Here is a 25649-nt window from a genome sequence, read left to right as displayed (position 1 = left end):
ATTCTTATACATCTTGGGGCTGGTTTTTCACACAACCGACTATGAATGTCTCAAGAGGAAAAAATCTAAAGGTGACACGTCTGAGGAGCGTGATGGCCATTCAATTGACCCTGTTATTAATGGATCTACAACCCTGTTAGTAACGGATCTACAACCACCTCGTTCAAGAGAAATGGATTGTAGAAGAGCGCCAATTAAATTTTCAGCACGATCCCCAGACTTGACACCGTTAGATTTTTCAAAACACAGCTCTTAAAGTAAATTCAAGGAGAAGTTTTTAAGCTTGCGTTCACAAACTTACTCTGAGCAAAATCTGAATAAGCTCTGATTACTTGAAGCGTTCACAAACGTACTTTTAGTTCCTCAGAGTATGCTCTCTGAGTATGGCCATGGCCATACTCATACTCTACTCTTGGAGTAAGTTTGTGAACATACCCTAAAGCGTAAGGGCGGAATTTGGAAATAGGTTATATTTTTGTCCACAAAATAATAGACAACCAGTGAACTCTAAAAGACCTTGTAGAGTTCACTGTGGACAACATTTTGAGAATCTGTTATAGTAGAAATTCTTCATTATTTTCATGTGTCATTGAAACTTTTTTAACTATTCTACTCTTTTGTTTTTTCGAAGGTACTGACAAAAAAGGTCGAGTGCATGGTACATTTGAAATGGCAACTTAAAACAAGGCTCAACTCAACCCAGCTTTTCATTTAAGATTTTAGGGGTTGCTGTCATCACACTTACAGGGTTGATATAAAAGGATTGGAACCAACCGTATAAAATGTCATCCAACCAACCAAAGTTAAACATTTTTTTCTGATTTTTCATGGGGGTCGAGATATTAAAAGTGGTACCTTTTCAATGCACTGCGACCTTAAGGTATTTTGTGCCCCACATCAGAAGCTCGATGTAATTTTATGCTTGCTTGCATGAAAATTTCGTAAATTTCAGTGCCTGAGAATACTAGGTTGCGTTCACAAACTTACTCCGAGAGTAGAGTACGAGTATGGCCATGCTCAGGGAGCATACTCTGAGAAACTAAAAGTACGTTTGTGAACGCTTCGAGTAATTAAAGCTTACTCAGACCTTGCTCAGAGTAAGTTTGTGAACGCAACCCTAGGGTGGGGAGTTTCCTACCCACTCTGGCCTTTACCTAATCTGCGCTCATGTAATCAAACTTGTTTTCACCACTGCGGCATATATACAGCTCGCCCTACAGCTCCAGAGCCCTAATAGTCTAATAATGAACTCAAGGAAGCCAAGTCATCACTGTTCCTTCCATTTCCTTGTCCGAAGCTTTATTTACGTTTGATTGCAATGGCGAGACACCCTGTAGCCAGATATGTAGGAGTTGCCACCTCTTAATCCCCACAGAATCTACTCGTCAGTTTCTGAAGAACCCAGTCTCATCAGATGTTGAAAGAAAGATAGAGTGAAAAGACAAAGATCCAGATACTATTTGGATCTTGCAATTTTAAATTTCGAAGGAACCTTTTAAGTGATCCCGCTAGAGAATTTCTCTCTTGGCTTCCTGCTTCTCCATTAACTGGGCCAGTAAGTGGCGTTTATGCTACCTTTCTGGCAACTGATTGGTTTCTTCGTTGCCATTGACTCCCGAGTAGTGACTGGGGACCCAGACTATAGGTTGTTCTTGCCTATTTTGTTGAGTTTTCAGCACTCCCCATATACCAGCCTTGATAATGACCATAGACCATGGTAATAAGTCTATGATAATGACAAGCTGAATGATTTGATTGCAGCTTGACCATCATCCTTCTGTCCAGGATTATATCTGCACATCTTTCGATTGCAAGTATTTCTTCCTGAAAGACACTCGAGACTCGAGCAGGATCCTAATGATAGTATGCGTACTTGATGCTTGCCCCGTACTTCTGCGTAAGCGCAAGCTCCTATCTTGGTTTTTGAACCAACTGCGTACCATGTTATGGTTCTTTCTTTGAAATTTTCGGTAGTGTATTTCCTTTCACATTCTTCTCTTTTAAATAATATCATCATATTCAAATTTTTCTCAAAATTTACTTTTTTGATCATTTATCACTGGGTAGCTCCGCTGATGAGATGAATCGCTGATCTACTTTTCAAGCCAATTCACAATAGTAGGTAGATCTCCAGTGTAGCTATACGTTTCATATATTCCGATGAAAACTTGTGGCCAATACAGGGATACTTAGGGATAACATTGACTAGATGGATGTCTAATGGTTCTTTAGCAACTACTTCAAAAAAATCTTCAATGGGAGAAATTCTTGCTGACTGGCTCGGTGGCAATTTTTCATTGGGTGGAGCTCATACCGGAAGGGTGTACGAGTTACACGTGTTAGCATACAGGAATTGAAAGATACATTCCTTTGGACGCGTGTTTCAAGCACGCGCCTGTCCGAGCGTCCAGTTGAGAAGCTCCCCTATTCTAATTACCTGTTTTTTTTGGGCGATGAGCGCTAGTTACCGAATGCTCATCTAAAGTATGCAGGTGTTGAGATTTGAGAGTGCAACGGCACAGGTGAGCGGCGAAGGGCATAGAGAGTCACGTCGATTGGTTGCAGGTAGTACCTGTTGGACTACCACGGTGTTGTTTCTGTGTTTGTCTAGTTCCAAGTGGACTATGTCTGAAATATGGCGGTGTGTGTTTCTATTCAGCCCTGATTGAGTAATATGGCTACCTTAGGATTGAGTAAAGTATTCATATTAGACAAGTACTTTACGGAACTCCAGAAGTTCTGGGAAACGGAGAAGAAGCTGCAAGGTTGGTTTACTTTGTTTATACTGCCATCTCGGCCGTGTTCTTAAGTCTAGTCAGTATATGCTAAGTAGGGTGATTATGAAGATGACAGCATCGCTTGACCACTGTATACGAAGCCAAATCGGCTTAATCTATGTCTTCGCTAAGCGAATCTACTTTTTTCAAGTTGTTGTCGAATCATTTACACTGTCTGCTTTGGTTGGGCTACATTCTTGCAGGAACTGTCGGAGAAACGACACAAGAAGGAGACTATATGAACATCTAAGCCTAAGCGAATAATCGAAACTGAAAAATTTGAATTATATGCATAGACTGTATCAAAAGGCTTGAAAAGTACCATTAAAAAATTAAGTGAAACCCTGCCCCTTTTGAATTCATGGAAATATGAAATTTTTATCAGCTGATTCTGAGGTCTCGTAAAAAACTTGTCAACAAACTATATGAATACCGTTACAAATTTTGAGGAAACAACCTTGAAATGAGGTATGAGTCCGAGTATGAGTCTCGCAAACAGAATATGAAAAATGTTATATGAATGTTGACAAAACGATTAATAAAAGAAATAAGGAATGGATTGGCAAAGATATATAGCTATCCAAGAAGATCTGCTGGGCTATATGCCTAACTCTAGTACCTACCTTTATATATTGAAAAATATTTGGGCGTTCTAAAAAATTATAAATCAAAACAAATGAACATGCGTGAAAAGTGGAATAGAGATAAGAATGGTAAAAATACCTGTTTTTACCATTTTCCTCATATTTTCTGAACCACACACGTTTTATTACTTGTTATTCGCAATGTCTGCCTCAACGGTCTTAATAAATCCAAACTGGAGAATTGTATCAGCCGAAAGACATCAAGAAGGCATCCCTTGTCAAGGACTTCATGATGAAACAAGGTTGGGCCGCTGATATATTTCACCTATATGGTGGAGGTGAATGAAGATTCCAAGAACTGTGAAATAATACTACCTGCTGCCTTGTTTTCTTTCGACATCCTATTCTATGCGAAAGTGGTACAGAATGGAACCCTAAGGAAGGCGAAACTATGTATGAATTACCGATAAAGAGGAGGTACTTGAAGTCAATGGATTCACTGAGGTTTTGGGGACACCATGAATAATTACTTGTTGTTCATTATACGCATTTGGTCGTTTTTCACAAAAAGTTGACCTTCGTGGTCAATGAATTTGTAGGTCAAAAATCTGAAATTGGCATAACTAACTTCAATTAATCATCAATAGTATTATGAAATTTCGTATCGTATAAAATAAGATCTCCGATTTCCAAAACCAAGAATTCATCAAGTAGTTTCTGTTTGGTGCTCAACCTGACACTATTGATAGAATCTAATAATCCTACAGCTTCAACTATACACTACAAAATTCACCACTCTCCCTCACATGAAATGAGGATCAAAGGTAGCCTAAAACTTGTTCGTTATCCTCTTATTATCTTGTGTAAAAATGAATCAAGAAGGTTGATTTGTTGGGGGGAAACATCACCAAAAAACACAGAAATTTTCTATTTTCGAAACCATGAGGTATAGGAACATGATACATAATAAGATGCGTAGGTATTTTAATTTTTTCTGAAACCATCAGATGAAGTAGAGGGTGTTCCGTTTGAAAATAATCAACTTGTAGCCGTTTTTGTATCGAGTGACAAGGCGAAGAATTTTACACCCTGTATATCATAATCGAGGTTTTTCTACACGAAATAACTCATCTTACTTATCGGCAGGATCTCAGTGGCTTACTTTTTAAATTTCAGCTTTCTAAAATTTGCAATGCTTTTTCTATGCCAATTTTCATTGGATCCACGTTTTGGAAATTTTTTGTGGACAATTAATATCTACGGAAAGTAGATAGGGAAAAACATTCTCGGATGAGATTAGAAAAGCCAAAAAGTTATAATAACAATTGTTAGAAAGATCAGAAGCGAAAACCCTAGAGTACCCTAATTCTCAGAAGAAGCATCCACTATAAGACATCCTGTATATCATAATCAAGGTTTTTCTACATGAAATAACTCATCGTCAGGATCTCAGTGGCCTACTTTTTAAATTTGAGCTTTCTAAAATTTGAAATGCTTTTTCTATGCAAATTTTCATTCGATCCACGTTTTGGCAATTTTTTGTGGAAAATTAATATCTACGGAAAGTATCAGGACTAGGGATAGGGAAGTACAAGAGAACTAGAAAAACATACTCAGATGAGAATACAAAAGTGAAAAAATTTATAATAATTATTATTGTTAGATAGATCAGAAGGTTAAATCCTAGTACCCTAATCTTCAGAAGAAGTATTCACTATAAGACACCCTGTATAAGATGTTACTTTATGACTAAAAGTACTTTTTCGTATATTATTCGAAATGGAATATCTTTTCATTACCAAATCACAATCAATTAAACAAAGAGTAACCACTCTTTGCAATTAAACAAGAACAGTTTTCATTGTAGATATCCATAGAAAAACAAACTGACTTTTTAATTTCCACTCTCCATCTTAATTTTTATATTTGGCAATTATAGTCGAACCGATTGGATGGAGATGACTCAATATTGCCTATGGTACTAGGTATATGTTACTTTTTTCCCAGAAAGTACTTCATTGCAATTCGAAATGCATTCGGAAGTAGAATCACAAGCAGTTGAACACATAGACATGTCTCTATGTCTATGGTTGAACAAGAACAGTTTGCATTATATCCATAGAAAAACAAACTAACAGACTTTCACATTTATAATATTTGTAACGTACCATACGTATCTGTATCAACCACGCCAAAGTGAGATCAAAATATACGTTGGTAGTTGTAGGCGAGAAACTAAACCAGTAAAGGCATATTTCACTCCTGTTGTTGTTGGTATATCGTTTCATGTGAACCACACCTATATTGTGGATGTAGCTTTAATAAGATTTTCATGCCAAATAGCGTTGATAAATTTTTGAAAGCCTCATTTTGATTTTGCGCACCTTTACAAGACGAGAACATGTGTGGAACACCACCTAAATTTTTATACACTTTCAGTACTCGTATGAAATACACGGTGATCTATTTTCCTTATTTCAAAAAGAATATTTCACGTTGAAATCAGGAGAATATTTCTAGTAGACTTTCTATACAGGCACTCCTTCGAGTCAATACCCAGAGCAAATTACCAAGGGAGATTAAGATAGTTTCTAGAAATTCAAAACTTCGGTGACAAGCTGAGGTGCTGGATAACATCTAAATGATATGCTTCTATCTGATTGTGGTTGAATGAGAAATGTACCTATAGAGAACCGGTTGTAGAGGAGGTTCACGGGGGATCTCTAATTTAAAAAGTTTCTCGTACATTATACAGAGTGGTCCTTTGGAAATGAAAGACCAGCATATTACGTGCAAAAAAAAAAAATTGGTTAGGAACATCTGGAATGAAACCTTTCATTGAACTGAATTTTTAAGGGAGGTCAAAATAATGGCCATCAAAGTGCCAACGAAACATGACGAACATTTGAAATAGCTGATTAGCTGATTAGTATTATCTTACTCATAGCGAAGTAATCTTCATTTCTGAAACTCTAGTCTGTTGAATAGACCTATTCCACGAAGAACGTATACTTGTGTTTTATAAATATTGCGAGCAAATTCAAGATATTGTTCTCTGAGTTTTTTGGAGTTCGACAATGCTCCGTTTCAATATTTTCGAAACGGCTCGAGATATTTGAACTAGTTTTGGTAAAAATGGATGAGTCATTATTATCCACCTTATAAATAAGGTGGAAAATTTCCTTTCGAAATGACTTTTGACAAACATACTCCTGAGTGCATAGAATTTGTTTTTGCACTCCAGAGAGCTCTTCGAAGTCAACTCGAAAATGAAAAGTGGAAAAACAAAAAAAAAATTATTTTCTCCTAAACAGGGCCAGATATTTGAAATTTTGGTATGAAAATATAGGTTTTCGAACACGGTGAATCAATTGCTCGCAATTTCGAAAGCCTATCTCCCTTCGTTGGGATTTTCATCTAGTAAATGGCATTTTCAAAAATTGCGAATTTCACTTGAGAATTCGTCAAGACCGAACGGTGGTACCGAAATGGATGAAATTCTCAGATTTATTACTAGAAGAGTTGCTCTTTCAGAATATGTATCACATTTAAATCTACGATAATTTTCCTGGAAGAAAAACTACTCGCAAGTTGACCTTCGTAAAATTCCCAAAGAGATAGGCTCAGTTAAAATGCCTCAAGACCGAACGGGTGCGCCGAAATGGATGAAATTTTCAGATTCATTACTAGAAGAGTTGCTCTTTCAGAATATGTATCACATTTCCATCTACGGTTACTTTTATTGAGAGATAAACGAGTCGACAACTGACCTTCGAAAAATCCTGAAAAAGATGGGTTCAGTTAAAAATTCCTCAAGACCGAACGGTTGCGCCGAAATGGATGAAGTTCTCAGATTTATGACTAGAAGAGTTGCTCTTTTAGAATATGTATCACATTTAGATCTACGATAAATTTCCAAAAAGATGGGGTCAGTTAAGAGTTCCTCAAGACCGGACAGTTGCGCCTGGATGGATGAAATGTCGAGATTTATCACTAAAAAGGTTGCTTTTTCAGATAATCTATCATGTTTAAATTTATATCTCGATATCCTATAACAAAACCATGATACAATCACTGTAAAATTAGATGCAGTGTATCTATGCTTAATTGTAGACAATAAATTCAATGCGCGGCTCAACGCTCAACAATTGTGCAGCTTTTGAGATTAACCATTAACCCATGCAATTCAATATATAATTTACAGTTACCTATTCATTTATATTGCACATTTCCTCCGACTTGTCGTTTTAAGTAAAATTTGAAGTGTTTTCATGTTTAGTTCGAAAGTTGGATGTTTTGTCTGTTTTTGTCACCTTCTAATCGGCTTTTACTTGACCAATTTGCCTGATTTTTTCCCCATTATCTTCTTTCAGTATTTGTGCCTAAAATGTTATTCTTTAACAAATTCATTGTGGCCTGAATCACTCAAAGAGTTCCATTTTATGCTAAGGGTGCCTCGAGTACTACTAGAGTACTGCCGAGTCCTCCTTGTTACCAGAAAGAAGAATATATTCAAATCAAGCATCTGTAGGAGTAAAAACCACAAATTGGAACCTAATCTCGAGATTCAAGAAACGAAAAACTGTTTCCGGGAATTCGATTTGTGGAAGCACTATAGAGAGATCAACAAACATGATGTAGGTAAATTATTTGCTAGCACCACAAATCGTTCGTCAGATCTAAACAGAGGACTTGCACCGTTATTCGATATATTTCGAAACTAATTAGGTAAATTCTGAATAGATATCTCGTGAAGATAGCTGAGAAACCATCAATGAGCCATTATGAAAAACTCTCATCGTTTTATTTAAGTGTTTTCATGGATTTCTGCTATTTGATAAGTTGAATTCGAAATTCCCAGATCCGACACACTGTTGAATTAATCAAATAAATGGTTGGAAATCAATTCTAAGTTTTGATTGGACCGATATGGATCTTTCAAACGAAGGAATTTTCTTTGAGGATCAGAAAAATTGAATTGAATTTTAATCTGGTGATTACGAGGATGTATTGATATCTAGTTAGCCTAGACCAGTCCATGCATCAAAAAAATAGTGCGTAACCATAGCAACAACAACTCATTAGAAGTGTCAGTGTGAAGTTTGAGGTCAAAGAAGTAAACCAGAGTTTCGCAATGAATAAGAGAAAGAAGATGTCCACCGAAATTGTGAAAATCGAAAAATTGGAGTATCGAGCCATCATCAAGTACTTGTATTTAAAAGGGTTAAGAGGTAAGCAAATTTACGAAGATATGCGTAATACCCTTGGTGATTAATGCCCTTCATATGCGACCTTGAAAAATTGGACTGCAAGCTTCAAAAAAGGTAAATTTTCCATTGAAGATGATGACCGATCGGGAAGGCCAGTTTCTGTGTCAGTCCCCAAAAATATCGATGCAGTTCATGACATGATTTTATCAGACCGTCGAATTGGGCTAAAACGGATATCTGAAGCACTGAATATTTCATACGAACGCATTCATCATATGGTTCACGTCAATTTGGACATGAGAAAAATTGCTGCAAAATGGATCACCATATGTTTGAATGTTGACCAAAAGCGTGCAAGGGTAGAAGCATCGCGTTTGAAAACGAGGTGGACTTCTAAAACCGAATTTTTACTATGTATGAGACTTGGGTATATTTCTACGATCCAGAAACAAATCAACAATCGATGGAATGGCGACACTCTGGTTCTATAAGACCTAAAAGGTTTCGTGTCCAAAAATCTGCTGGAAAAGTTCTTGCTTCAGTTTTTTGGATGGATTGCCATGAAGTAATCATGATTGATTTTTTGGATAAGGGTAGAACAACTACCGGAGATTACTATTCGACATTACTGACCATACTACGGGAAAAAATTGAAGAGAAAAGGAAAGCTATCCAAAGGTGTTTTGTTTTTGCAGGACAACGCCCCTGCACACAAATCTGATGTTGTCATGCAAAAATTCGTGAGTTAGGGTTTGAATTACTAGAACACCCCCCATATTCACCAGATTTGGCAACATCCGACTATCTTCTTTTTCCTCAACTGAAAAAAAGTTTAAAAGGTAGTGAATTTTCTTCCAACGAGGAGGTAATAAAAGCTGTTGAGGTCTGGATTGCAGAGCAAGAAGAAACATTTTTTTTTGAAAGGTCTAGAGACGTTGCAGTTTCGCTGTAATAAATGTATCCAATTAAGAGGAGAATATGTTGAGAAATAAAATATTTTGACATTGAAATTTTGTTTGGTTCTATAGTAGGCTGAGAATTTTTTCAATATATCCTCGTAGAAAGTAGATTTTCAGCCTGCGAAAGACACTCTGGTTGCTTGGGGCAGAATTGCTCTCATTTTTCCTTCTGTATAATTAAAGCGTGTCCTTCGCTAGGGTTTTCCATACTGCAGATGCTGGAATTTAGTCTTCAAGTCTGAAATTGTTATGGCAGTTAATCTATCCACATTGCTATATTCATATTCAACCTGAATTTCAAACTTGCCTTAAGGTATGCGGTTTCACATGCGAATATTTCCTGGACTGCTAGATAGTTACAAATTAATAGGATGCTTCTTGACACGCGAAACTACCTCAGGTTGTTTTGCAGTACCTAATTGTTGGCGGCTTTAGTGGAAGAAATATATCATCTCAACTATTATTATGGAAAATATACTTATTTATTACTCACAAGTGATTCCTAAGAATTCCTACACGTGTTATCGAGGATATGTTCGGTTGATTATAATTTATAGTCTCATCAAGGTAAAAGAAGAACCTAGGCAGCAAGAAATATAAATTTTCATGCAGTTAATGTTGATTTTCTTACGACAGCATTATTGAACCGAGTATCAACAAAAGGGGAAAAAAGATATCATTCTTTGAGCCAAATTGAGACTAGAAGCGAATATTTTGCATCTATATATGATTCAGGATTATGATTTATGGTGGCCCATGTACACGAAAAGTAATTTTATGGGATTAAGGTCCAAAAAATCATCATAAGGGTTCTGAAATAAGATGTACACAATATTGATAGTTCTGGCATCACCCTTTGTCTTTGACTGGTACAAATATTTCAACAGTAGGTTCTTGAATTCAAAAGAAACACTTTTTTCCTATACCATTTTTTACGATTCAGCCGTGATAAAAAGATAATATCATTTTAAGTTTTCACAATGAGCTGTGCCACCCCTGGAAAAACAAAATTACCTTCAGAATAACTAGCTAAATCTATGACACTAGTTACACATGAGTGGATCTTTTAAAATGAGTTGCATTCGGTCAAAGTACCCAATTTTTCGAATTTTAAAGATATTTTTATTTTTGAACATCAAATTACTAAAAAACAGCGCATTATACAAGAAAATGTGAGAAATACCTTAATTTTAAACAACTTTCAAATATTCATTAGATAGCATCCAAATTAGTTTTAAGTGTGGGGTTTTTTAAATTTTTGGCTCGATTTTTGGTATTTTTATGGCACGTAATGGTTATAATGAAAAAACTGGAAGACGTGGGTGATATCTCGTATTCGAGAACAAATGAATGAAAAACTATATTTCGAAATTCATTCCATTCGATAAAGCCGTTTGTGAGATAAAACTTGAAATAACATTTTTTTATGGTATTTCAACAGCCTGTATCTTTTAAACCGAGCCGATTCTAAAAAAATGGTAAGGGAAAAAAGTGTTTCTTTTGACTCCAAAAATCTTCTGTTAAAATATCTGTATGAGTCAAAGTCTCACCCTTTATAAATATTGCAAAATACACAAACATATTATAGGAATTCAAACAAGTAAGAAAAAAGTACACTGGACATCTACACGGTTAACGAGCAACAATGAGTGGGAATTTCTTCACGTTTTAGTTTTTCTAGTTTAATCTTTGGACCTTAAACCCATGAAAGTACTCAACGTGTAAATATTTTGCATTTCTTCCACATGAGTCGAAAATACTCGAAATCTTGTGGTTTTAGCCAAGGCTACTCATTCGGAGTAATTAATGGAAAGACAATTCTCTTCAAAAATGGATAGAAGCTGACCGTGGTTTCGGACTAATTCGGCCCTCATCGGAGTTATACGATCCACCTGGATGAGATCTACAATCGACTGACTCCATCAAATACTTGGACTGTCGGTCTTATTCAGACTCATACTGTGTGTGAGTTAGTGTAAATAATATGAGGATGTTTTATACATACATCATATCCAAATTTTCAAATAAATTAAAACGATGCAATCGTACAAACGACATGCCGTTAATAATTCCAAACTAGCATGTCTCTTTCCAAACTATTACGACATCTTCTGAATATTCCCATATAATCTTTAATTTTTGTGTATGCGTGTTCCTATATCCGTTCAATTCGAACCTAATCCGAATTCCATTAACGACTGTCCGACCTAATTTATTGATGATTTCATTTAACGGTTTGTCCTGTCCAACGCTTATCCGTTCATATTAATTATCATCATAGTGTTTGTCGATTCAACCTCTCGTTGGTCAATGGTTCCTTCTTCCAAACCGAATATATTCTCAGATATACTCAGGAAAGGATTTAGCGGAAGAAACGGCATATGTACGCGAATTCTTCAATATTCGTTCTTTTGAATTCGAGGTAATAATAACCAATAAAAAAATGAGGACAGCAGCTCTTTTCATCCAGGTACAACTTGGATTTCTTTTCTGAATTGGCTGCAGTGGCGTAGCTTGCCTTAGAGGGGCCCTGTATCAAAATGTGTTGAGGGGCCCTAGTAGATTAGTATCGAAATGATTATATGTACCTATAATTAAAAGTTCTAACTCATACTTGTGCTGGGAGCGAAATAATATACAAACGAATAACATACAAACAACATAAAATGATAATAAACAAACAAATAATAAACAAACAATACAAAAAATTAAAGATACACTTTTCTAACAATTATTTCACCAAATCTATTTATCAAATCAGCCATAGCTGATGACGATTTCAGTTTTTTAAGTTGTTCCCACTCTATTGACAATAACGACATGTTTGAAAGTCGTTCTTGTCCCATAGAAGTCCTCAGATAATTTTTTATGAGTTTTAATTTTGAAAAACTCCTTTCAGCGGTTGCAGTTATAAAATAAAAGGCATACAGTAATAACGTCCGGAAAACTGGATGCTATTGAATTTCATCAGGACTAATTTTGAAAGTTCTTTGATGGCACGAATTTTCTGAATTTCAGATTTCAAGTATTCGTATCTATCGGAATGATGGATTCGGTGTAATGAACGGGATTTTGAAATGAATGGTTATCTTAGCAGTCATTCTCAAAAATGCTATTGTAAAACCTGTAAGAGGTTTTGGATAACATTTTTAGGAATTTTTTGCCTACAGACATTCAGGGGCCCCTAAAGCCTGGGGGCCCCGTATCACTGATACCGCTGATACCGCGGTAGCTACGCCCCTGATTGGCTGAAAGTTTTTTCATTATTCAAGAACTAGCAAGTCAATTGAATTTAAACTAGGTAAAGGTAAAGTACCTAAAGACCTAAAGACTTTTTACTGACGTAGAGATAATAAATAAAACGAAAACTTTTGTATCTCACTTTGTGAGAACCTTTAAAACGTTACTTAAATGCCAAGTAGATAGGTACAAACTAGTTTTCAACATGAAAGGATCTCTTTTTTTTTTTGGAAATACATAGGTACGTATTTGAGTAATATGTTTTTTCTTTGGAGCCAATGGTGAAATTCGATGATTTCCCAAAAAATGATGCAAAGTCCTAAGAACTAGAAAGTTATCGATTTGACAAATTTTTTTTCGAATTTCGAGCTGAAAATGGTCACAAACGAAGGTAGATTTCAATTCTAACGACAACAAACACTGAACCTCTAGAAAGATAAGAGCTGCGGACTTGGAATTTTCAGGGGTCCGAATTTATTTTTCAATATCCAAAAAATACTGATCCAATTGAATAGAAATTCAAATTTATATATGTATTTAATCATATTTGATTAAAGTCCATAATTAAAATAGAAAAAGAATCGCCGATGATCTATCTAACCTTATTATACCCTCACGCACCTGAAGATGCAATTGTGAAATAGAAACACGTGTAGTGGTTAAATAGAAAATCATGTACCTCAGTTTTTAGCTTCTTTTACTTGTTTTCACTTTGATAGGATATCTCTATAATTGAAAATTTTGGGAAAAACTTTGTTTCTTTCTGAGCCTAGTCAAATGCAGTACATATTCGAGTGGGTGACCACTGAAATCAAGGCAACATCAATGGCATGTTTCAGTTCGATCATATAAAAACCAAACCATATCAATCCTTCGTTTCTACAGTCTACTCATGTTGACTTATCCTTCACAAATTTATATTTTCTTAAAGCAAAAATAAAGATTATCATTAACAAACAAAATTACTTCAGATGTATATCACCTGCTGATATTAAATCAACAAATGTTAGGATCTAAATCGAACTAACAAAGCAACCATCACTCGATGTATTAACAGAAATACAATTTCGTCGAGAAATAGTAGCGCGGGCCACGGTTTCAGTCTATCCGACCTCGTCAGAACAACACAACGCACATACCCCGACGAAAATGGAAATTGGCGGCCCCTTTTTTAGTTCGATTTGGATCGAAACATTTGTTGATTTATAAACGGGTGTTATGCAGCTGAATTATTATCGTTTTTTATTCACCTGCCTTACTCCTGAAGGCGTTAACCATTTATGATTATTATTAACAACTATCATTTTTTGCCAGATGCTTCTTCCTCCAACGAAGCCGTTCATTTGCAACAGCGTCTGCAGAGTCTCAGCACGGAACTGTTGACCCTCAGAAACCGCCTACATGTTCAGGGATCCACCACCCCCACACCAACCACCTTGAAGCCTACACCACCTCTGACAGCTTCCCAGCCGATAATTCCATCGCGTTTGGCCACACCCTTGTTCTCGTCCATACCAGAGCTCAGGGATCATGTGCCGAATGTGGGATCAGACCTGGAGGACTTGATACACCTTCAGGGTCCACTGACCGAGGATGCTGTCATGAAATGTCTTCAGGCGAGGTTTGGGATGTCCAATTTCTATGTGAGTATTTCGGAAATTATTCATGGAATTGTCACAGGCGATGCGGTTGAGTCTGGGCCCTTTTTCAATGCTGATTTTGCTGAGATCGTTCAGGAGGTATCTACGATATAGATTTCAAGAGGGACCTTAACATCTTTTGTGTCCCCATCAGAGCTGTCCTCTCCACTATGTCGTTTACAGCTCATCGTCCAGTTTTAGAGTTCTAATGAACTCCAATATCTGGGAGTTTTGCACCCACAAGTGTCTTGTCCAACAAGGCATATTTTGCTTGGGCTTGCAATGGCTAGGTATTCCATAACCAGGCACTTCATTATGATGCTTCCTAAAGTGGTAATGCCCTCTAAGAGATCCACTTAGGGGGTGTAGCATGTTCATGCTAAGATCTAGATACTCCTAAGATCATTGCAAATTTTTCTGCATGAAAGACGCTTGGGAAGCTGCCTAGCGATGGTCAGCAACTGGGGTCAGCTCTTACCAAGCCCTGTCGTGATTCTAGAACCAACTGTGCACCATATTCAATAGTATTTCTTTTGGAATTTGGTGCATATAGAAACAATTTTGGTTGATCTACGAAATAAGTAGATATAGCAATCAATAAATTCGTAGTTTCTTGATTTCACCCCTATTTTCAGACGAACGTTGGACCCATTCTTCTGTGTATCAACCCGTACCGAGATGTCGGTAACCCATTGACCTTGAGCAGTACCAGAGGGTTAGCGCTAAGCGCTCAACTCAGTAGTGTAGTTCAAGAAGCCATACGTCAACAATCTGAAACAGGGTACCCACAAGCCATTATACTTTCTGGTGAGTAAAAATTGCGATATCAACAATCACTTCATCTTTCAATCTTTAACAATATGAATTATGATAGATAACAAAGGGAATTTATGCATGGGAAGAGACTAATTTGTTTGGAACGAGATCTTGTATATTGTTCGCATAATTTGAAACTAGTTGATACTAATCATTATGTTCCTTTGTTTAGGTACCAGTGGTTCAGGAAAAACTCACGCATCTATGCTGCTTCTGCGACAGCTATTTGAGGTCGCAGGAGGAGGACCAGAAACGGATGCTTTCAAACATTTAGCTGCCGCCTTCACAGTATTACGTTCCTTAGGTTCTGCAAAGACCAGGTCAAATTCAGAATCGAGTCGAATTGTAAGTTGCCCACATTTAAAGGAAGATGATAATAATTCATCTGCCAACATACAGGGTGGTCCAACGAACACTTAACAACTCGATTTTCCGACTTTGAAATGAAAATGTGGAAAATCGCTCGGATCTGTCAATTTCTGATTCGAGGGGGAACAAATTTCTGCTTTTTTCATCTCCGTGACTTCAACACCTACGGGGTTGAGCACAACCCCTGGATTTTGAATGGGGATGAGGGGTGTTGCAATAACTAATTTTGAAGATCGTATCGAGTACTATCTGTCCCTAAAATTTCTCTTCAAAATATCAATCGATAATGAAATAACAGCGAAAATATTATATTATTCGTATTTGTCACATTTCAAAGGTATTCAGTGTACTTATATTGTTAATTTTTTTATTCAAAAAAGTATTCATTTTTTATCCAAAAAGTAGACGGACTATCTTTTTGATTTACCTTAGTCTATCCTGAATTTTTAGAACGTAAATTGTAAATTTGTAGTAGACTTAAAATGGTGTGTTTCGTAGAAGAAAGGGTGAAAATGATGAAATTTTTAAAAATAACTGACTCTACCAGTTCAGTCGGATACAAAAAGAGGGTGCCTGAAAGAGACGAAGCGAGGGACGTGGCTGTCTAGGTCATGTAGCAATGGATCCGCCCTTTAGTCTAGGAAATTGTCCGATGTATCGTGTGTCTCACGCACAACAATCTCAAGATCTTGAACATGGGGTTGTGCTCACCCATGTTACGGGGATGCAAAGAGCGGAAAAGTTGATCCCCTAGAATCGGAAATTGAAGAGTCCGAGTGATTTTCCACATTTTTTTAGGTGTTAAGTTTTCATTGGCCACACTGTATATTTATGTAAATTCTTGTCTTTCAGGGCCAGTTTATAGAAGTACAAGTAACCGATGGTGCTCTATATAGAACTAAGATCCATTGTTATTTTCTGGATCAAACCCGCGTCATCAAACCCCTTGCGGGCGAGAAGAATTACCATATATTTTACCAAATGTTAGCCGGACTTTCTAATGAGGAGAGAGCCAAACTAAACTTGGAGGGTCACAAACCTTCCACCCTCAAATATCTGATGAGTGGTGACACCCGTCAAGATTTAGCCGAAGATGCTTCCAGGTAAATAGGAATTATTGATCAAAAAACAATTCGATTATTTATATCCCTTTTTTTCAGATTTCAAGCTTGGAAAACTTGTCTTGGCATCTTGGGAATCCCGTTTTTGGACGTGGTCAGAGTGCTGGCGGCGGTTTTGCTGCTTGGTAACGTGCAATTTATCGATAGTAAAGGATTGGAAGTCGACGTCAAAGGAGAATCGGAGCTTAACGCTGTGGCCGGCCTTCTTGGAGTTTCTGGAGCAACTTTCTTCAAGGGACTGACGACGAGAACGCACAACGCTAGAGGGCAACTGGTCAAATCTGTTTGTGACGCGAACATGTCAAATATGACCAGGGATTCATTGGCGAAAGCCCTGTATTGCCGCACCGTAGCCACGATTGTGAGAAGGGCGAACAGCTTGAAGAAACTTGGATCAACACTAGGCACCCTAAGTTCGGACTCCAACGAATCAGTGCACAACCAAGCCGAAGTCACGAGCCAACACGCCTCGACGTCTGGGGGAAGCACCAACGCCGGTTCCAAATCCATGGCAGCCCTGAACAACGCGGTGCGACACGCAACTGACGGTTTCATCGGCATCCTGGACATGTTCGGATTCGAGGACTCCGAACCCAGCCAACTGGAGCATCTGTGCATCAACCTGTGCGCCGAAACAATGCAACACTTCTACAATACTCATATCTTTAAGTCTAGCATAGAATCTTGCCGAGACGAAGGCATCAACTGTGAAATAGAAGTCGATTATATCGACAACGTACCTTGCATCGATCTGATATCTTCGTTACGCACCGGTCTCTTGAGCATGTTGGACGTCGAGTGTTCTATCAGAGGCACGGCGGAGTCTTACGTATCGAAGATCAAAGTACAACACAAACAGAACACCAGACTGTTCGATCCGAAGAGTTCCCGTTTGTTTGGCATCCAGCACTTCGCCAATCGGGTGGTTTACGACGCTTCCCTCTTTCTGGATACCAACAAGGATGTCGTGCCGGACGATTTGGTTGCCGTTTTCTACAAGCACAGTTGCAACTTTGGGTTTGCCACCCATTTGTTCGGGAGTGAGTTGAAGGCTTTGTACGCCACGGAGAATGTGCCTAGGGGCGTCAGTTTTAGGATATCCCCAACTTCCCATACCGATCTACTGAATGGCGATGAACCAGTGTCGACTTTAACCCAAGATTTCCACACGCGTCTGGACAACTTACTAAGGACCCTAGTCCACGCCAGGCCTCATTTCGTGAGGTGCATCAGGAGTAACCCTCAAGAAATACCAAACAGGTTCGATAGAATCATGGTCGTACGACAAGTGCGGTCGTTACAAGTTTTAGAAACTGTCAATCTAATGGCTGGTGGTTACCCTCATCGGATGCGTTTCAAAGCGTTCTGTGCCAGATACAGACTGTTGGCTCCATTCACCAGGATGCACAGAACCGAAGATAAGATAATTGAAGATTGTAACGTCATTTTGCAACACGTGATCGACGTCATGGGCAAACCCCAGCTTATATCCACCAGTTGGGCTATGGGCAAACGCCATATCTTCTTGAGCGAGGGTTTGAGGCAGTACCTTGAAAACCTCCGTACGGAAACTCGTCAGAAGGCAGCTTACCTCATACAAGCCGTTTGGAGGGGTTACAAGTGCAGAGTGAGATTAGCGACGACAAAACGCCATAAAAACAACGAGAACAATAAAAAAGCCATAAATAGATCAACGAATAACGGCACAATACGTCCAAGACCGCAGCCCATAGCTGGAACACCTCCACCGGACATGAACGACAAGTGTGACGCAAAAATCATCCAGCAAACGTGTACACTGTTCGGGTTGGATTTGGAGAGACCACCCCCTGTTCCGCCTAGTCGGTCTTACACAGTGGCTGGAAACACCAAGCTAGGTTACCCCCAAACGCGCATAATGAAAATGTCTTTTCCTGAAAATAACAGCAGCAGTGGTGTTATACTGGCAAAAGGCGACACAGTATTAGTTGTGGGTGCTTCTCATAGGAGGGGCCACCTCATAGTGGAACATGACAACACTACACTGCACGTTCCTTTTCAGTTTTTGGAGTTGAAACAGAGCGTTAATATTTGATTCATTGTATCGAATTCAGCTTTTTTTATCGTTATTCCTATCGTCAAGGTGCCAAACTCTGGCGGAATCAAATTTTTTTATCGAATTTGGGGCCACTCGATCATTTTTCCAGTTTCCGATTTTATCAAAATTATATTGAGGGAGATGATCCTGCGACTAGGTTGAAAATACGATTGGGACAAGACATAAACCAGTTAAAGTTAATTTTTGCATCACAGTGTTTATTCCCAGCAATAGGTGGTGATTTTTATACATCAAAAGTCAATGGAACCAATCTTGTGTGGTGCCAATATAGTCTTCAATGAAAACAAAGTAATCAAGTATTGTGATCATCTCCCACATGATGAACTTTTCACTGCTCCAAAATTTTCATCATTTCGTCGAAAATAAAATAACCGATATCGAAATTGGAAAAAAAAACAGCCCCATTTTCCGCTTAACCATTTCCGCCAGAGAAAATTTTAATGTAGTTCTTAAATATTTATTACTCTACTATAATAAATGTAGATCCTTGCCAGAATTCATTATACCCGTAAGTTATTAATGATTTACTCATTTTGTACAAATTATATTTTTTAAGAGAAGAGATGAATATATCCTTTTAACTCTAAATTGCTGCATATTTCTATTTTGAATATTGTCCCTATTCATTTGGTTGAATAGAATTTGCGCAAAGAAGAAATAAATCTTAAATTCCCAGTTTTTTTTGGCTTCTGGCTGATTAAAAACATTTATGGACATGTTTCGAAGAAGACAACTGTTTTTATTTTTCTATAGTTTTGCCAAGCTGTCACAGTGACAAGATACTCTAACCTAAGTTTTTCAAACCCAAACAAAAATTTGATTACGTTACCAAAATACGCTGCATTCTGCGACTGTTTTTCTCATTTATGTTACTGAATGATTAATTTCATTATTATGTTAAATTTTCACATTTTATTCAGTTAATAGCTTGTTAATATACTAGAACTATGTTTCTTGTGAAGTTGTTTTTACTATTATCCACAGCGACTGTGATATTTGCTGAAAATAAAAGACCTACCATTCTTATATCCATATTAGCAAGAAATAAAGCTCATACGCTGCCGTATTTCTTAGGTTACCTAGAGAACTTGAATTACCCAAAAGATCGGTTATCACTGTGGTAAGTTGTGGAGATGATATGAGCATTTTGAACTATTGATGAACTTGTCTTTCAAGGATTCAGAGCGATCATAATAATGATGAAACAATTGAGATATTGGAAACTTGGATTTCATCTGTCGAAAACAGTTATCACTTGATAAAAAAAGATTTTGTCGCAAGTCCTAACCGCTATGAGGGGGAGATAGGTTTTGCTCATTGGACTGAGGAACGGTTTCAGCATATAATTTCTTTGAGGGAATCTGCACTACAGTATGCTAGAAATATTTGGGCTGATTATTATTTGGTGAGCTGTTGTGAACAACTTCTAGGCATGTATTTTGTGCATGTTGCTTCTCAAATTAGTTCTGGTTTTCTGAATAGGTTCTCAAGTTTCTCCTGATCAATATAATTCTTTCAAGAGTTGCTCACATAGCTCTGACCATCAGAGCAATCGCATAGTGTTACCTACTATGAATATTACCTCCCTCTTATAATAACTTACTATAATTAAAGAGTATTAATCCATATGAGCATATATCTACTCGATGCCATTACATAGTATGGTTTGCATATGGAAATACAATTAAACTTGTTCCACTATTATTTATCATAAAGGGTTTGTCTGAGATTTTGAGGTTTGCTCATTACATGAATTAATTGTTGAAAGTTATAATAGTAATTAATTTAGGGTCGCTTTAAGTACAACTGTATCAAACTGTTTTATACAGTCACTGTAGCTCTGAGTAAAAAAATTGTGATTTGGTTAGAATGGTTAGACAGAGTACAGATACCTATAAAATTCTTGTTAGTATGACAGCAAACAAATAGATGGCGCAACAAACGTTCAAATGTTCGAATTTTCAAATGGAACGAAGCTTACAAATGTACAATTATAGTCATTCACTATAAAATATTGATATTCTCAGGAGAAAGTAAACATAAGCTTTTGCCGTTACGAATTCCTTCTACACATGCATCTTAATTTATAATTACTACATATTTTTAATTGATGTAAAAATTATGTTTTGAACACAAAATGAAATCTGAAATGTTTCGAGAATATATGATTTTTTTCAGACATTAGATTGCGATGTGTTTTTGACCAATCCTGAGACTTTGAATTACCTTATCTCGAAAGAATTCATAGTTGCCGCACCTATGTTAAGATCTGCGGAATTATATTCAAACTTCTGGCATGGTATGACGAGCGATTATTACTATTATAGAACCGAAGAGTACAAACCCATCCTATACAGAGAAAACAAAGGTTGTTTTGATGTTCCCATGGTACATTCTTGTGTCCTTATCAATTTGAAAAAAACAAAATCGGACTATTTAACCTATGTACCAAGCAAAGTTCCTAGATTTGATGGGCCCACTGATGATATAATAGCGTTTGCAATTAGTGCGAATCGCAGTAATATACCTTTAAAATTATGTAATGAAGAGATTTTTGGTTTCATTACAACTCCCATAGAGAAGGAGGATGATGTTAATGTTGATAGAGAACAAGTAACTAATATAAAGTTAGAAATACTAATATATGAGGAAAATCTAATTGTGTCAGAAGTACTGAAAAAGTTTATTAGAGATCCTAAGAAGGATTTAATGGGATTTGACAGAATATTCATGATAAATTTGCTGAGGAGGCCTGAGAGGAGGAGAAGAATGATGAAGTGTTTCAATGAGTTAGGGTTGGATGTGACTATTATTGATGCAGTTGATGGAAGGTGAGGTGAAAAATTTACCAGTCAGTACTTGATAATGATTTAATATCATATTGTAAATGAGAATGATAAATTCATTAAGTGCATTCAAGTGATTTTCATTACTATATTCGCTTTCCATTTAGAGAATACAATAGGTAACTCAAACTTGGGAGTTTTTAGTTATTGCATTAGTCTGAAATCATTCATTGGAAGTTTTTTCGGTCTTGACGGTTTTGATCAAAATCAAGGCTTGAAGGAGAAGCATTCCCCTTGTAATAAATACGAAAACCATTATATTTTACATTTTTCCAGGGAACTGAATGACACCACATTGAAGAGCATTTCATTTATGCCTGATTTTATAGATCCTTATCATAAAAGGTGAGTTACATTAGTATGTCTACTTATACCAATCGCCATAAATGAAATGGAACTTTTTGCCATTGAAAACAAACCGATTTCAAGATCAAGACGCTCAAATTTTTCATTATTTGTTGAGGTGGTTCAATTCTGATGGGGACTTTCTAGAATTTTCACATACAAAATCAATGAAAATTATCTTACATTTTGAATTTATCTCTACAAGTTGAGATCATCGAACAAAAAATCACGAAAGAAATAGTTTTTTATTCCACTATAATATATATCTCTTACAATATAATGTTTAGAAAACTTGGTTATTTTCCATACTTATATTTAATTTTTTTCCTAGCTTCATATTGAAAGCCAATTTCTCAATGAATTACACATTTACATACTTTTTGGCCTCTAGGTCTTAGGGGTTATCATCAGCCTATTTTTTTTTTTTATTAAGGTTGGGTCCATCCAATGTTCAATCCCATTTACAGTTTCCATATTTTTTATATTTGCATACTAGTCTCAAGTCTGTACCTTTTCTCAAATAGAATAAAAACAAACCTGTTTGTATTGAGTTAAACTAGACTTATTGTGAGTGGTTAAACATCATCAATAAAAGATTTCTAAATCCTTGTATTAATAAATCATCGCAATATTGAAAAGTTTAAAGCCTAAATTCATGAATTTTTCAGACCAATGACCTTAGGGGAAATAGGATGCTTTTTGAGTCATTTCAATATTTGGAAAGAGGTAAAATGGACATTTATGTTTAAAAATCAATTTAATATCACCGAATCGATTTTAGATTGTAGCTAACAAATATGAAAAGACATTAGTGTTAGAGGATGATATTAGATTTGAGCCATATTTTCGATTGAAAGTGAGGAATCTCATGAATGAAATAAATGTTAGACCTGATTGGGATTTGATGTAAGTATATTCATGTTTTTTTTTAATTATTAAACAAAGCGGTTACAAATTATCAGTGATTTCTGAATGTCCAAAACGAAATCTTATTTTGGGAACTAAATAGGTACTTGGGAAGCTGTTTTGTGGTCTGATGATGATTTTTATTTCAAATTCACAGCTACTTTGGGAGAAAACGTCTGCAAGAAAACGACGAACCTTGGGTGGAAGGTTCATATTTTCTAGTTCAAGCTGGATACTCCTATTGGACCCTAGGATATGCCCTGAGCTTGAGGGGAGCTAAAAAACTGCTGGATGCAGACCCTTTGTCGCGATTGGTACCAGTTGATGAGTACCTTCCCATTTTGTTCGATAAGCACCCACAAACAAACTATAAAAAATATTTTCCACAGAGAAATCTTGTTGCATTTTCTGTAGCTCCATTGTTGCTGTATCCAACCCACTACACTGGGGAAGATGGCTATATAAGCGATACAGAAGATTCGAAAATCATCAAGAGGCCAGGGAGAGAGGAATTATAGAGTCGTTCTCATTTTAATTGGTACTTCTGAACGAAAACTATACGCTTTACAAATTTGAATCTGATTTTAACTTGAAATTCTTTCTGGATAAGAATTTCTTAGTGTGCAATTACTATGTGAGTTTCACTGTACAATTCTTTTTTATAATTCTGTACTCTGTAGGTAGAATTCCTTTTGCAATATTTCTAGTTCGTTTTTTACATCAATGAGGAAGCTATATACCTATTGAATTATTTTTTAAACTTCTTTACTCTTCGAATCTTGTTATAGTTGATGCTACTATTTCTTTATGAAATATTTACGTACGTTCTTTACTGTCAGAAAGAAGCTATATTGAATTATTATGTAATATTCTTTACCTTTTTAATCTTGTTATAGTTGATACCACTATTTTGATTTTAGTGCCATATTTTTAATAATTTATTCACTGCTTAATTTGCGTGCCATAACTGCCTGCCATGTGTTTTTGAAATAATCAAGGTTAACACTTTGACTTGTGCCTTTACAATTTTATTACTGGAAAACTTTTTTATCTTTACTACATTACTACACTTGTATTTTCTTAATAAATGAAAATAATCTAGAAGAAATGGTTTGATTTATCTAAGAAAGAAGAGAATGAATTGATATATGAGCAACAAATAGTAAAATTTATACATATATACAGGGTTGGGGTAAAGTATGATGGAAACAAGTTAATATCTTTTGAATCGAAAAGGACGCTGTTCATGAAACTTTGCATGCATAACGGATCTGATGCCATATTTTTTGTTACTATTGTACTTCCGGTTTCACCTTAAAGAGTCTTAACCTCAACCGAATATAGAACCTGTAAATTTTTGCTTTTTGCAGACCTCATTTCGAATTCGTGCGTTTTAAGTTAAATGGAAATAATACCAGAAAACAAGAAATAAATCACTTTACACTTAAAGAATAGGTAAATTTCTTTACTTTAGAGTCTTTAGACGAATGAGAATGAAAACGTAAACACGAGCGTTCTCAGATAATTCTTTTTGTATCAGTACAAAGTAATAAAACAACAAACAAAATAGTTAACTATCACAAACTAGTTGTCAAAAAAATTACGGTTAGGAATGGTTCATTTCAGTGAAAAATATCGTTTTGAAATATTAATGGTGATGATCTCTAATGGTTTCCGAACTTAGGTACCGGTAGATTCGGGTGACTTGGGACAGTCCTGTAACTTGGTACCCCCCTTGCAGATTTCTTTGTTTCTTATCATTTATGAGTGAAGGGACAAACTTATAAGATTATGTAATGTCTTTTCGGTTAGTTTTACAATTAATTCCTGTGGAGTTTGCCGTGACCAGAGCGTTCTAATTGACAGGAAAAATTAACGAATTCAGGAGAGTAAAACCGCGTTTTTTATGGCCCTTATACTTTCTAGTGTCCTGTACATGTGTTTCACTTTGTGTATGTGTAATTTTCTTTTTCTGGATACGTGGGATATTGGGATATAAGATATGTCATGAAACAAGGTTGCTTACAAATGAAACGCCAGCACGGTTCTCATTAATTTATTTTGTTGTTTCATGGGGTGACTTGGGACAATACCGAATAGATACAAGCGGCGCATTGGCAGCAGGAAATATGCCGATTTTTCGCAGGATATTATTATTTACGTTATTTCCACAAAGAAATCACCAAAGAATAAAAGAAATCAAAGTTCCCTTGTTTTGTTTAGTTTTTTTAAATTTGAGTTGCAATATATTTACTTTCGCTGTAATAGGGCTTTATCATTTAATTTCTTTACCGAATTTCAACTATATAATCACAAATTCCAATTTTTCAAAACTATACACCGTCCCAAGTCACCTATTTCATTTAAGAGTTGAGAAATGAATAGATTTTAACTTGTATCCCAAACCTTCCAAATCGGTGGGTGACTTAGGACAAGTATATTTAATTTTTTCAAAATTTATATCCGAGGTCTGAAGCATGGTATATATATCCTAATTAATAGTCTGAGTTATTTAGCATATTTGAACCTTTTTGTCACATGAAAATAGGTCACCATTTTTGAAATATGACAAGTTGAATTTCAAAATCATCCCAAGTCACCCGAATCTACGGTATTTGAAATTTTGTCCTAATAACAAAAATTTATTGAAACTGAATACAATAATTCAAATACTGTCACAATAATATATGTGCGATTCGTCGATATAACTAGAAAATTTAAAAAAAATTCTCAAATAT

General features: G+C 36.3%; 2 protein-coding genes across 2 annotated transcripts; both read left to right on the top strand.

Moving 5' to 3' along the window:
- The first annotated feature begins 2532 nt into the window (after positions 1-2532).
- On the top strand, positions 2533-19402 carry LOC123312023 (unconventional myosin-IXa). The gene is made up of 6 exons (XM_044896200.1): positions 2533-2765; positions 14085-14413; positions 15046-15217; positions 15399-15571; positions 16448-16698; positions 16756-19402. The coding sequence occupies exons 1-6, from the start codon at positions 2675-2677 to the stop codon at positions 18788-18790; spliced, it is 3051 nt and encodes a 1016-aa protein (XP_044752135.1). The 5' UTR covers positions 2533-2674; the 3' UTR covers positions 18791-19402.
- Positions 19403-19592: 190 nt separating this feature from the next.
- Positions 19593-24009, top strand: LOC123312034 (glycosyltransferase 25 family member). Its single transcript, XM_044896211.1, has 7 exons — positions 19593-19934; positions 19991-20219; positions 20993-21645; positions 21937-22005; positions 22674-22731; positions 22787-22911; positions 23069-24009. Exons 1-7 carry the CDS (start codon positions 19762-19764, stop codon positions 23427-23429), a joined length of 1668 nt encoding a protein of 555 aa, XP_044752146.1. The 5' UTR covers positions 19593-19761; the 3' UTR covers positions 23430-24009.
- The last annotated feature ends 1640 nt before the right edge of the window (positions 24010-25649 follow it).

Source organism: Coccinella septempunctata, chromosome 1 (genome assembly GCF_907165205.1).
Source record: "Coccinella septempunctata chromosome 1, icCocSept1.1, whole genome shotgun sequence".
NCBI lineage: Eukaryota > Metazoa > Arthropoda > Insecta > Coleoptera > Coccinellidae > Coccinella > Coccinella septempunctata.
Note: the sequence above shows the minus strand (reverse complement) of the source record. Positions and strands in the feature narration are given on the sequence as shown.